The 12,551-nt window shown below is 29.9% G+C and overlaps 1 protein-coding gene across 1 annotated transcript; it reads left to right on the forward strand.

The window, feature by feature from the left end:
* The first annotated feature begins 10,995 nt into the window (after nt 1–10,995).
* LOC116770108 (uncharacterized) lies at nt 10,996–11,889 on the forward strand. Its single transcript, XM_032661460.2, has 2 exons — nt 10,996–11,156; nt 11,534–11,889. The coding sequence occupies exon 2, from the start codon at nt 11,536–11,538 to the stop codon at nt 11,758–11,760; it is 225 nt and encodes a 74-aa protein (XP_032517351.1). The 5' UTR covers nt 10,996–11,156; nt 11,534–11,535; the 3' UTR covers nt 11,761–11,889.
* The last annotated feature ends 662 nt before the right edge of the window (nt 11,890–12,551 follow it).

A 12,551-nucleotide genomic window follows, 5' to 3' on the forward strand; every position in this document is an offset into this window, starting at 1 on the left:
TATAATTTGGTGAATCAATGTGGCTCAAAGTAGATTTATTTCAAAGATATGATCACTACTCCGGGGCCACACAAAATCATTTGTTAGGGATTCCTACCTACAATAAATAGATATGCATAGTAGAAAGTGTGCTCTCATAAGCATTTAACTAAAAAAATCCAGTTAATTGTTCTAATTTAGGGGTTTGATATCGTGTGTTTAGTTAATAATTAGAATGTGGCAATAATTATTTTGATGTCCGAAGTAACACGATATTCATATACTAGCTGTTGCCCGCGGCTCCGGCCGCTTGTTGGCCGCTCTTTGCATAACCATATATGTATATATCAAACTTAAAATAATAACATATAGTAAAGAGATGATAACAAATAATAGACAACCACAACTAACAAACAAAAGAAAATCTAATGATAAACAACCACAACCAACAAACGACAATGAATTCTTGAACCGCATGGTAGTCATTACATGATGATGTACTTTATCAACGCCATCTATTGAGCACAGAGTTCAACACTTCAACCACGCCCGCGCGCACTTCGTTATTTGTTACTTTTGTTACTTCTCATAAGTTTTAATATTAAGATTAACATATATTAAAACATATTTTTTAGTAACTAATATAACTAATTAAATATTAACTAATATTTAATATATAACTAATCAATATTAAGTGGTAGTGTTTAAAAGTTTTGAAGCAGTGCTTGAAGTAAATTTTCAATTGACCATAACTTCTTTTTCCCTTAACCGATTTTGACGAAACAAAGTTTTTACAATGCTCCTAATTATATGTAATCCAACTGTGAAAACCGCGTTCAAATCCGTTTAGTAGTTTTGAATTTATAATGTACCAGACAGACAGACAGACACACAGACAGACAAAAACACAAAAAATTGTTTTTTTGGTTTTTATGATTCTTCTTTAATTGCTTCCTATCAGTTTTTTTGAAAAATATTTAATGTACAGACATTCGATTGTTACTGTCTTATTATATTTATGGACAATTTTGAATTTCAAACTGCATCTTAAAAGAGGCATCAAAAATAGGTTCAATGAATCATAGAATATTAAAAACTGAGCACAATATATGTATATGGATGTCACTAATCATAAACAGACAAATGCCAGTAATGAGTGAGAATATTATCTAACGATGCTAGATCAACGGGTGCGAGCCGAGCGCAGTCAACAAAATTGAAGGCGATGTAATGAAAATACTAAATATATCTTTTTAATTATTCATAGAAAGTTTTTTAAAGTTTCCAATATCTTGATAATAGATATGACAAAAAATTTAAATTATAAAACCACTGATTCTGTAACATTGTCGAGACAACTCTTAGTGCACAAAAAGCCCGAATAATGTCTTCTGTTAACATCCTCGTGTAACAACGGTTCGTATACTTGGTAAAAAATAATAAATACTCAATAAATTGTTAGGAAAATAACGATTGTAGTTATAATGGTTGTTTAGTTTTTACTTCTCCTTCGTTCCGACCTCCAGCTTATTTTTTAAGTCTATATCACTTGCCCATGCACCTCCTATACGACTCCAGGTTCTCTTTGAAACTAGTGTCACTCGATTAATAGTTAAACGTTTAACAGTGTAGATGGCACCCACGTCCCCAACAATATATAATATTTAGTTGCTTTTTTTACATTTAAATTTGCGCTGCATTTGAATTCGGCTGTGCATATAATTCTTAGATATTTTTTTGACTAATTTCAGACAAACTTCGAACTTTGGAGAATAAATTTAAAAGATTGAAAACAAGAAACAAGCTACAAGTATATTTTTCATTTAACGACACTCTGAACAGTCACTTAGAAGAATTTTGTCACCAAGTCAACTTTTGACCACCGCTTACCACTTCAGCCAACCCTCATAAGTATCGCAAATGGGAGATAAAGTTCTGCAATAATATTAAATTAAAGTAATTAGGAAATCAAACTAAGAGGCTGTTTTAATATTTTATCATGTGTTAAACGGAGTATTATTATTACCAAAAACAATAAAGGCTTTTGAGGAAGCAGGAAAAACGGTCCCCATAGAAAAAGAGACAACTTAGTGCTAAACAAGAGCAGAACAGTCGAATTATCTGTAATAATTTTCTTTTGTTAGTATTGTTAGTATTATTAAAATATTTGTTTCCATTTCGGTTCAAAATAACCTTTGTATATTAGAAAATAATTTTCCTGGCCTCAAAAATTAACAAAATCTAGAGGCCAACATTATTGAGGTCAAAATTAACAAATTCATCATATATTTTTAAACATATTCAAAAGCATTTCAGAAGGAACAAAGTGGAAAAAATGTGTAGTTGCATTTAAAGAAAAAAGTAATGATTTCTTTCATATAGGCAATGACAATTGATGAGAGTTCTGTAAAAATATTGCAATGAATAAAAAAATACGGTACATTTTCAGTGACATTTATCTATTATTCCTAAAATACTTATTTGGAAAATTCGATCATCCATGGGAATTTACGAATTTCCTTCACTCCTGAGTGGAACTTAGGTTGAATGGTGGAATGTTAACCGACTATATATTAAAAATTTAAAAATGTTTTTATAATACAATGGACGTGAAGGTTTGACGGTTTTTAAGCTTAAAGCGCCATCTGTCGGAGCAGGATCACCATTATGTCTTAATAAACGGTCACGGAGTTTCTTTGCACACCCTCTGTAAGTGTAGCAATAATGACCAAACAAAGCACTCACAAAAAGAACGAAGTTAATTCCCCTTTTCAATCGGTGTAAATCTTACATATTTTTCAAAATAAAACTTTATTTTATTAACTAAAAATGTGTGAGTTGAAATTTAGAACAGTGAAAAACTAGACAGATATAGATATTTTAAATGAATATAAATTATTAACACTGAATTGTGAAATAAAAAAAATATATAAATATGACTTAAAAAGTCAAGTCACCAACTTAAGTTTTAGAGAAAGAAAAGCTACTGGCACTATACATTATTTTAATGTCAGACTGCTCCCATTTGACCCAAGTGGGACTTTAGTCGTAGGCATTATATTTTGTTCATCCGAAATTTATATTTTAATGGCCACATACTTGCACAAATTGTAAATATTTTGTAATTAAACCACAATCCACCACACATGGCTGCTGATCCGATTATTCCACATTTAATCCTTGGATCCTAAAATTTATTACTTATATATTAATATAATTATCAAGCCTTGTATTTGAAGTAATTAATAAGGTAGAACAGTGCCGGAATAAGTAATCGCGGGACCCGTCACAAAATCTTCGAAAGGGCCTTTGAATTGCAGTAATTTCTTTAAATATACTTTTATGAGAGACTTTCGATATAGCTGTATTTATGCATTGATGAGTTTAGGATCTTTAGTAGTGATTTATCTTGACCTATAATAATTGTGCTAAAATATAAGGGGCCTCATTGAGCGCGAGGGCCTGTATTAAATGCTACCTAATAATCCACCAGTGAGATATGTAGGTAAGACCACTAACACAAATATATCAACCCAGGCAATCATTTTAAATCAAAATAAATATAAGATTCCTTTATAGGTTTTATTAATGACATATTCAACCAAATGAAGTTCCAAACCTGTTTGTATTTAAAATATTACAAATAACAAATAAGGAAAATAAGATGTTATGAATTATCTTATATGGTACCTGTGTAACTTTGTACCGTTTAGTTGCTGATGGAAGATTTTGTTAGTGGGAATGATAAAGACCTTTTGGAATCAATTTATAATGATGCAAATAATGAATTAATACAAATAAGAATTTAGTTTTTAAAATATATCGTCTAGAATCACATTTATATTAAGAAACAAATAAATATGTACCACTTACATTTAGGACTTTGTATGCAAATGTGCAAGAAGTGACTTTTTTATATAAAAATTAAAATACTACTCATTTTAATATATAGTTTTATTACTTAATGCTATTTAACATTCTTTTGTATATTAATTCCCCATTCAGTCACACCAGCCCTAATATTTGAGTTCGATAGTCTCAATAATTTTATGGATATATAATATTCAATAGTGCTGTAAAGATTACAGTACAGTATGCACTTAATGTATTTGTTAGTTATGTGTATTTTTATATTTTTAAGACATTATGGGTTTTTTATTAGAGTCATGACTACAATGTTCATTTTGACATTAAGTATACAACAAGAAATTCAATATTCAGCCCATCATTTTGATTAATAAAGAAAAGATTTAAAATGTTTTTATTTTCATAATAGCAAGAAAATATATAATTTTGCCTATGTTTCAGTCTTTCTAGTTTAACCTACAAGTTACATTACAAACTATCAATTATGATAGGATATTCTGAGAAAAGAAGCACTAACACTTGGACGAAAATCATTTTCTGTTTTTTATAGGGACATTGAAGACTAAGACATTTTCAATTTTACATACTGAAAATAACTAGAGTACTAGGAACACAAAACAGTTGTGTATTTTCCTGACGAATAATTAAATATAAATTCAATTAGGCAATAAACTAAGTACCTTTCTCACTTATGCATAAATATGAATAAACTTTCAAATAAAAAATAAGAAGCATTTTATTTTTTTTTATAAATGATTTACATTTTACACATAGCTTATAAAATTTCACGATAAACTATCTGACATTGAAAGGTTCAATATTAGAAAACTTAGGTACCCAGATATTTGTTTCCACATATAAAAGGTTAAAAATTCATATCATAAAAAAATTTGTAAGGTCCAATTTATTTTTTTACCAGTTATAGGTTAATTTTTGAGTTTTTAAATTTTTTATATTACATTATAATTTTTGAAAATAAAAATACAAAGGTAATTTAAACAAATACAGTACATTAATCTATTATCAAGATATATATATATCAATAAAACTAATATTTTCAGATGTACTATCGCATTTTTTATTATTTTAAACTACATTCTTTCGACGTTTCGATACTTTGCAGCAACTTTGATCACGGACAAACAGACAGACGGGCAAAGTAATCGAAATGTCGGGAGTATGTAATTTAAAATAATAAAAAAACGCGATAGTTCATCCGAAAATATTTGTTTTATTTAAATAAATACTTGCGAAAGTCTTAATATCATTAAGATACATATATCTATTGTCCATTAAAGTTTATAAAAATAAAAAATTAACACCTCTTATTAGCCTAAACTTTTAGTAAAACAAAGAAGAAATGTACAATGTTATTTATTTCATGCATTTTATATAGCAACATTTAAAGTATATTTTGGTAAAGTCCCTTTTTGTAAATGATGTCTGCAATCTGCTTTCGCAAAAAATCGATAAGGCGACGCTTACACTCTAAAATTATAAGCTTCAATTTTTTTTATTAAATTTATACGTAATAACGTTAGATTATCTTATATATTATTGGACGCTTTAAGCAACGTTTAAACTATTTTTAAAAACTTAGAAAGAGGCTACATTGCTTATTGAAAACTTTCGGGTAAGACTTTTTTTTAAAGAATTAAGTCATTCCAAATAATCTATAGCCATTGTCAACGTATTTTTTCGCGATGAGTTCGAAATCAGATTTAGACAGATATGAATATTTATAATCAAAAATTCATAAGGCAATCACATGAATCCGCACTCTATAGTCGGTATTAAGTGATAATACACCAAATAGGAGATTAAAATGTAGCCGACATATTATTGAAAAAATCATTGAAATCTCTACTATAGTCTTGTAGTATGATTTTAAAGATAAAGAGTTTATTGGTGTCCTTGATTACTTCAATGCTCCAATTATAGGAACTATCATTCCAATTGGAAAACATCTTTTAGTGTTAAACAATACAATTATTAAAAATGACTTTTTTATTCCCTAATACCACCCCCTCCAACGACGGCCTAAGCCAAGGTAAGGCTTCTTGGAGGCACCCTGAGGTCAGGCGTAGTACCCCGGGACCCTTTAAGCCCATATTTCTAAGGTACGTGCAATTCGGACCACCCACCCTGGTGATCCTGTTATATTCAAAAGGCTAATAGCAAGAGTCAAGACGGAAACCAAATGTCATCGAAGGGTTTAGGCCATTTACCATCACGTAATAGTTACTACGATGGATAGAAATGATTTTGCATTCCACAATTGTGGAGAAATAGTTACTTCTGAGGGCTTTTGATATGAATTCCTCGTAAAAATGATGATTTTTCAAAATTGTTCCCCTATGAAAATCGAAAATATACCGTAGTAGAAAAATCCTTAATTCCTTTTTTAAAGGTTTTTCTGATATTTCAACTTCAACTACAACGAAGTGCCAGTCAAAAACTAGAATAAAAGTAGAATTTAGATTAAATATTCAATATTAAAGATTGATAGTGTAAACCACACTTAATCAAACTGACGCATTCTGCATTACTAGCGCTCAGAACGCAGTCTAGACTTCGTTGTTCATTACAGAACGAACTATCACAGTGTCGTGTTCTATACAATAGAAGGGTGAAGTAAGTAAGGATACTTTGTTATATTTACTTTTTTATAGTCGGTTATTTTTTTACTATCATTTTAGCATAACACATTTAATTTTGGATAAGTGAGTTTTTAAATTTTGGATACTTATTATAGGAGCTTTTCATTATAAGAAATATCATTTTAAGAAAATATTAGATGGTTACATTTATAATAATATTGTATATATTGTTTGCGATTTCGAGAATAGCATTTCATATAAAATTCGTATATTGATATTAAATTATAAGGTTTGCTAAAAAAATAGGATTCTTACAAATAATGCAATTAGAGTGTTCAAGTGCCTGAATATCCATCAACAAACCATAAGACAATGATAAAAATATTGCTATTATAATTATTTAAGGGGTTTCTTATATATTTATAATTTTTGCATGTCATTGGATATTAACTTCACGTTCCTATCTAAAAACATTATACGAAGCTACATATCTCAATAGATATTGATCTTTCATTCTGTGGATTGTTTTCAATGCCTTAATATCTTGAATAATGAACAGTGGTTAAATTTAGGCTAAAATTGTTGGGCTATTTTTGTACACTTAAGTATTATCCAGGTCAATTTAAAAGTTTTGTTTCAATTTAAAATTTAGAAATTAAAAAGATATGTTATATGGAATAATGTAACTCCGACAGATAAAAATATTATAGTAGATACAATATTATATTGGAACAGTTCTCCTATCACAACTTACACTATTTACTTACAATTGTGTTTTTGATATTATTTCCATCTTAAATAAAGTTAGAAAATATTTTTACAAAGATTCTGAGAAACCGCAATTCTTTTTAAATTGAATCTGAGAACAATTAATAGTATTTTGCTAGGATGTTTGATGTCGGCTTATATCAGTTAGAGGCAAGTTTACAGCTAGTTATGTTTTTTATTATGTCACACCAACCTATCTGACTCATGTGGCGAGTAAGATATTCAACAAAAATCGTGCTCATTTTTTTTTTCTTTATTAAGTATTTTATTATAAACGCAGGCGTTTAAAAAATAAATTTGATTTTCAAGAATTCCAACTTTTAACAGACGTTTTCACTAGAAACTATTTATTATGAATTGCTATATTTTGTTAAGGATTACGACAAAACTTCAATATTTTGTAATAGTAGGATAAGGACAAAAAGTGATATTAATTATTATTTATATTTCAGAAATGGGGTTCCTAACTGCGTTGGCGGTTAACGTTGTTGGAGGTGCTGTTATCTACGGCACCGGCGGTCTTGGAGTGGGATTGGTGGCCCCGTGGTTGGGTTTCGGCTCAGCCGGCATCGCTAGCGGCAGCATGGCTGCAGCAGCCCAGTCCTACTATGGGAATCTGGTCGCTGGCAGCATCATTTCAAAACTGACGGCCGCCGCTATGGTAGCTCCCACGCCATAGGTACATAGGAGCATTATCAAAACATCTTTATCTCGTTGCGTATAAATCCTTCGTTTAAAATAAATAAAAAAAAATTAGTTATTTAGTTAGTATATATGTATTAAATATTAATTGATAATGATTTCTTTCAGGTTCCCTTACATCGAAATTTATTATGAAGTAATAAATATTCCGATGAATTTTTAGAAGTGTTGTTGTTTTATTCAATTCTACTAGAAAATGTATACCTATCTTACACCTATAGAAAAACAAACGACCAAAACCTTTACTAGGTTTTTGGGATAAAATAACTGATGAGTTTTTTATATTACGTCTCCATATCTAAAGAAAATGGTATATTCCCATAAATTCGAGCAAAACTTAGAATTCTTTGAGCTATACTTTCACTAATTAGTTTTCTTCTCGAGTTTTGAACAATACTTAAATAACTATAAATATGTTTTGTAGACAATTATTAAAACTAGTATCGCAGTAATCGGTTATAAATTAAGAAAGTTATTAAAGTTTATAAACAGTGATTCTTGAAGTCTGAACTACCTACTGTCAATTCACTTCTGAAACTGCAAACAACCATGTCAAAAGCTGATTAATGATGTAAATATTTGTGAGGTTGTTCTTTTACGAATAGTGAAACACTAAAATTAATTATACGAGTACCATGTATCTTCATTTTGATATTCAATCAACAATACAAACAGTAATCGGGTTTTGGGTTTACGAACCCTTACATTATTGAAACTTAGTACTTTACAAAGAAGGATATTGCAAATAGATTCTTTGATTAAAAAGTGTTGTTTACAATACAGTTTTAATTTATTGGTACTTTAATTCAGAGTGACAAGTTATATATCCGATATATTTAAGTCATTTTAAATGCTGGTGTTAGGGAAGGGTAACAAATATTGACCATACAAGTTGAATTTCACAGCGTAAGTCTTGAGATTCAGAATACAAAAAATTAATAGGCTTAACATTGTGTTTATTATACAAAACAGGATTCAATGTTTATACAAACACATAAATATAAATAAGGAGTAATAATATATTTTGAACTTAGATGTCAAATCGATACAGATGATTTTGTATTGCTAAGATTCTTAGTGTGACATATGTATGAACTGATTTAAATGGAAATTTGGGAATTGTAGTGTAATGCCATTAGTAAAACAATGAATGATAGTCTCCAATTCTAATAAATATTTTTTTTTTTTCCAAAAACGTTCTCTTTTAGTATTATACAGGTCATTAGATTAAATCTTTTGAATAAGTTCATGTACAATGCACAAATATCTAGATAGACATCAGCTGTGCTTATTATTAGGTAGAGGCATATTATAACTAAGAAATAAAAAACATTTACCTATTTGCAAGTAAAAAGTCAAGACTAACATAATATTCACTACCTCTATTATTTATTATTTCTGTATTGTATTATAAATTACCTAAAATGTCAGTGCGCAGGGTACTTTCAATATCTTTGTGTAAATTGTGCACTTCTCATTTAACTCTTAATTAGTTTTGTGTTAATAATTAGTAACTGTGGGTTTCTATTCCTGTTCTTTGATATTTTTGTTTCTTTCAATATCCACAATGGAATCCCTAATCTGACATATGTATTTAATCATTCTATATACTGTTGTGTGGACTTGCTAATTTTAATTCCTGATATCAATAGATATTTGTATTTCTGAGACAATCAAAGATAAAATGTAGGGATTTTTGTTCCACTTTATTGATTAAGGAATATTTATATATATATATGTATATATACAAAGTGAAAAAACTCATTAAATTTCCCACAATAAGTCATCTTTTTTCAGTGCTCGTGGTTGATTTGGATATTTGGTTTATATCCAAACATGATAAACTCAAACTATCTAGTCTATTTCTACCTGTCTTGGTACAGCTAAAGAAAATGACAGTGTAAAAATATAATAATAGTTACAGGTTTTCACTGAACGCATTTCACAATTTTAAAATTTTTTCTAAGTCTCTGTTTGTTCTGGCTGATATAGGAAATGGCTAAACAGATTTTGACAGGATTTTTACGGGCAGACACCTTATGTTATAATGCTACTTGTTTTGGTAAATCTAATTACATATTTTTGTTGATGTAAGTAACAGATTATAACACTTTTGCACAAACAAAGCAGCGGCCACGGCTTATTTTTAAGTATTATCGTTTAATGGAAGGACATTTAACATTTCATACGTCACGGTTAGAAAAATATTGAAAAGATAAAATTGATTTCGGGACCTCGGTACCCAGAGTTTGACATTCATATTAACTGACATCTGTCATATGTATAGTATTAAGTTTCTGACCTAACCTTACTATAGTGTTACCTGAATTTGTTTTTCTCGTATAGCGATCTCTGAGAAGGGCTTGCAGCCCCGAGATTGCCTCACGACACAGTCATCAGTAGTACTCGAATTTGAAAAAATGACGTGCCTATATATATGTGTGTATTGCGAGACAGTTGGCGTTACACGATCATGCTATGATATTGAAATAAAACTTAAATTTTTCGGATTTACTATGCGTTTACAATTATTTTTAACAATATACTCCCGACTTTTCGGTTACTTTGCAGCAACCGTGATCATAGGCAGACGAGATGTCTCGTTAGATATACGCGTAGTAAATTCGAAAAATATTAGTTTTATTTCAACGCATATTCGCGAAAATCTTAGATCTGAAACTGTTGAAACTGGTTGTTGCTGAAATAGTATTTTTTTCTGTATATAAATCATTTAATAATTAAAAATATCTAAAAAAAAAATAGCTGATTCGCCTACTAGTAGCGGATAAAATGATATCGCCTATCTGTAAACGAAAAAGAATTATTTCGCAGAGGAGCCCCTTTTGGAAATACTGCTTACTTATCGAGTTGAAATTTTTTTTATTCTTAGTTCTTAGGTTTGCTAAAGCAACTGGCCAAAATATCTAAAGCAAAAATTAAATACTTATAATATTATCGGTTTTAACTAATCTAATCTACTGATGTTTCTGAAAATATTATCATTTACAAATAAATCACCTCAATTTTTTTTAAGTAAATATGATATTGATAATCTTAAAACGATAATATGTATGTAGCAACACTCTAATAGTTTTGCGGTAAATCCCCTTCCTTTAAATAGCACTCAACCACTTGACACTTCATACCCAGTATAAAAAAGCAACCAATCCGCAGCGTCATTTCATTTCTCATTCTCGAACCTTCTTGGATAGCAGTGTATTGCAACGGAACGTGACTAAAGTGAGTAATAAATTAATGATAGCTTCCAATAGGGAGTAATTTTATTGTATTGTTTTACATCATCGTATTAATAATATAATAAATGTATATAATTTTTAGGAGTGTTTGATATATTGAAATTTAAATTTCTTATGTATTTTAAAAATTTTACCCTATAAAGTCCGCATTATAAAAGGTTTTTCTAGGAGCTTTTGCTTTATTTTGAATGTTACATACAATATTCGAGACCAATTTAGTAACAAAATTAACCGATTAAGATATGATTCTGATTCTTCCGAGTCGCAATAAGCGTTAACTAGCTGACGCCATTTTATGAGATATGAGATTCCTAAAATAATGATATTGTTGAGAAATGTTAAATTTAATTTTTATTTCAGAAATGGGGTTCCTAACTGCGTTGGCGGTCAACGTTGTTGGAGGTGCTGTTATCTACGGCACCGGCGGTCTTGGAGTGGGATTGGTGGCCCCGTGGTTGGGTTTCGGCTCAGCCGGCATCGCTAGCGGCAGCATGGCTGCAGCAGCCCAGTCCTACTATGGGAATCTGGTCGCTGGCAGCATCATTTCAAAACTGACGGCTGCCGCTATGGTAGCTCCCACGCCATAGGTACATAATATCTGTGTCATAACTTTACCAGTTATTAAGTTATGGTAAACGAAAATTGTGTCTTTTGACGTCTTTCTCTCAGATCCAATGAAATTATTTATTATGAAATAATAAATTAATAGAAATTGTTGTTTTTTTTAAATACATTACATATTAATCAAGTTTAAAGTAACACAAAGTTTTTGATTGTCTAGGAACTATTTTTTATGCCTATTATTTTTTATTTAATTTTTCTTTCACAAATTGAAACAAGTTTATATCTGATCCTTTATTCTCATACTTTATATTTTGCGTTTATGTAATTGGAATTTTAGTAATAGATAATTTAGTTAGCTGTTAGTTGTGACAAAATAAACCAATTTTATATATGAAATGTTCTTATTATTGTATTATTAAATTCATAAGAAGCGGATCAAGTATATTAAGTTTGACAATTCAAACTTGTGTAAGGGACAAATCCTGGACACTATCCTAATATAAACGGCTATAAATAGAGGTGGGCGATTATGAGAGATACTAACGAAATCGTTCGATTATGAAAATGTCTCGAGATATCTCGATTATAGCAGTTAGTAGTCAGTCACAAGTCGAAAGTCTATCCACATTTCACACTATTTAGTAATTACTAATTAGTATTTACTATTTACTCACAGCACAGCCGCGTAGGGAGAGACAAGGACAACACGAAACGGTTTTCGCTCGCATGGACGTTGCTTGCGACGCCACGCCATACATAATAGTGTTGTAGCGTGTCTTGTATAATGTTGTATCAGACTTATTTCGTTTTTATA

This window comes from Danaus plexippus (genome assembly GCF_018135715.1).
Source record: "Danaus plexippus chromosome 13 unlocalized genomic scaffold, MEX_DaPlex mxdp_15, whole genome shotgun sequence".
In the NCBI taxonomy this organism is placed as follows: domain Eukaryota; kingdom Metazoa; phylum Arthropoda; class Insecta; order Lepidoptera; family Nymphalidae; genus Danaus; species Danaus plexippus.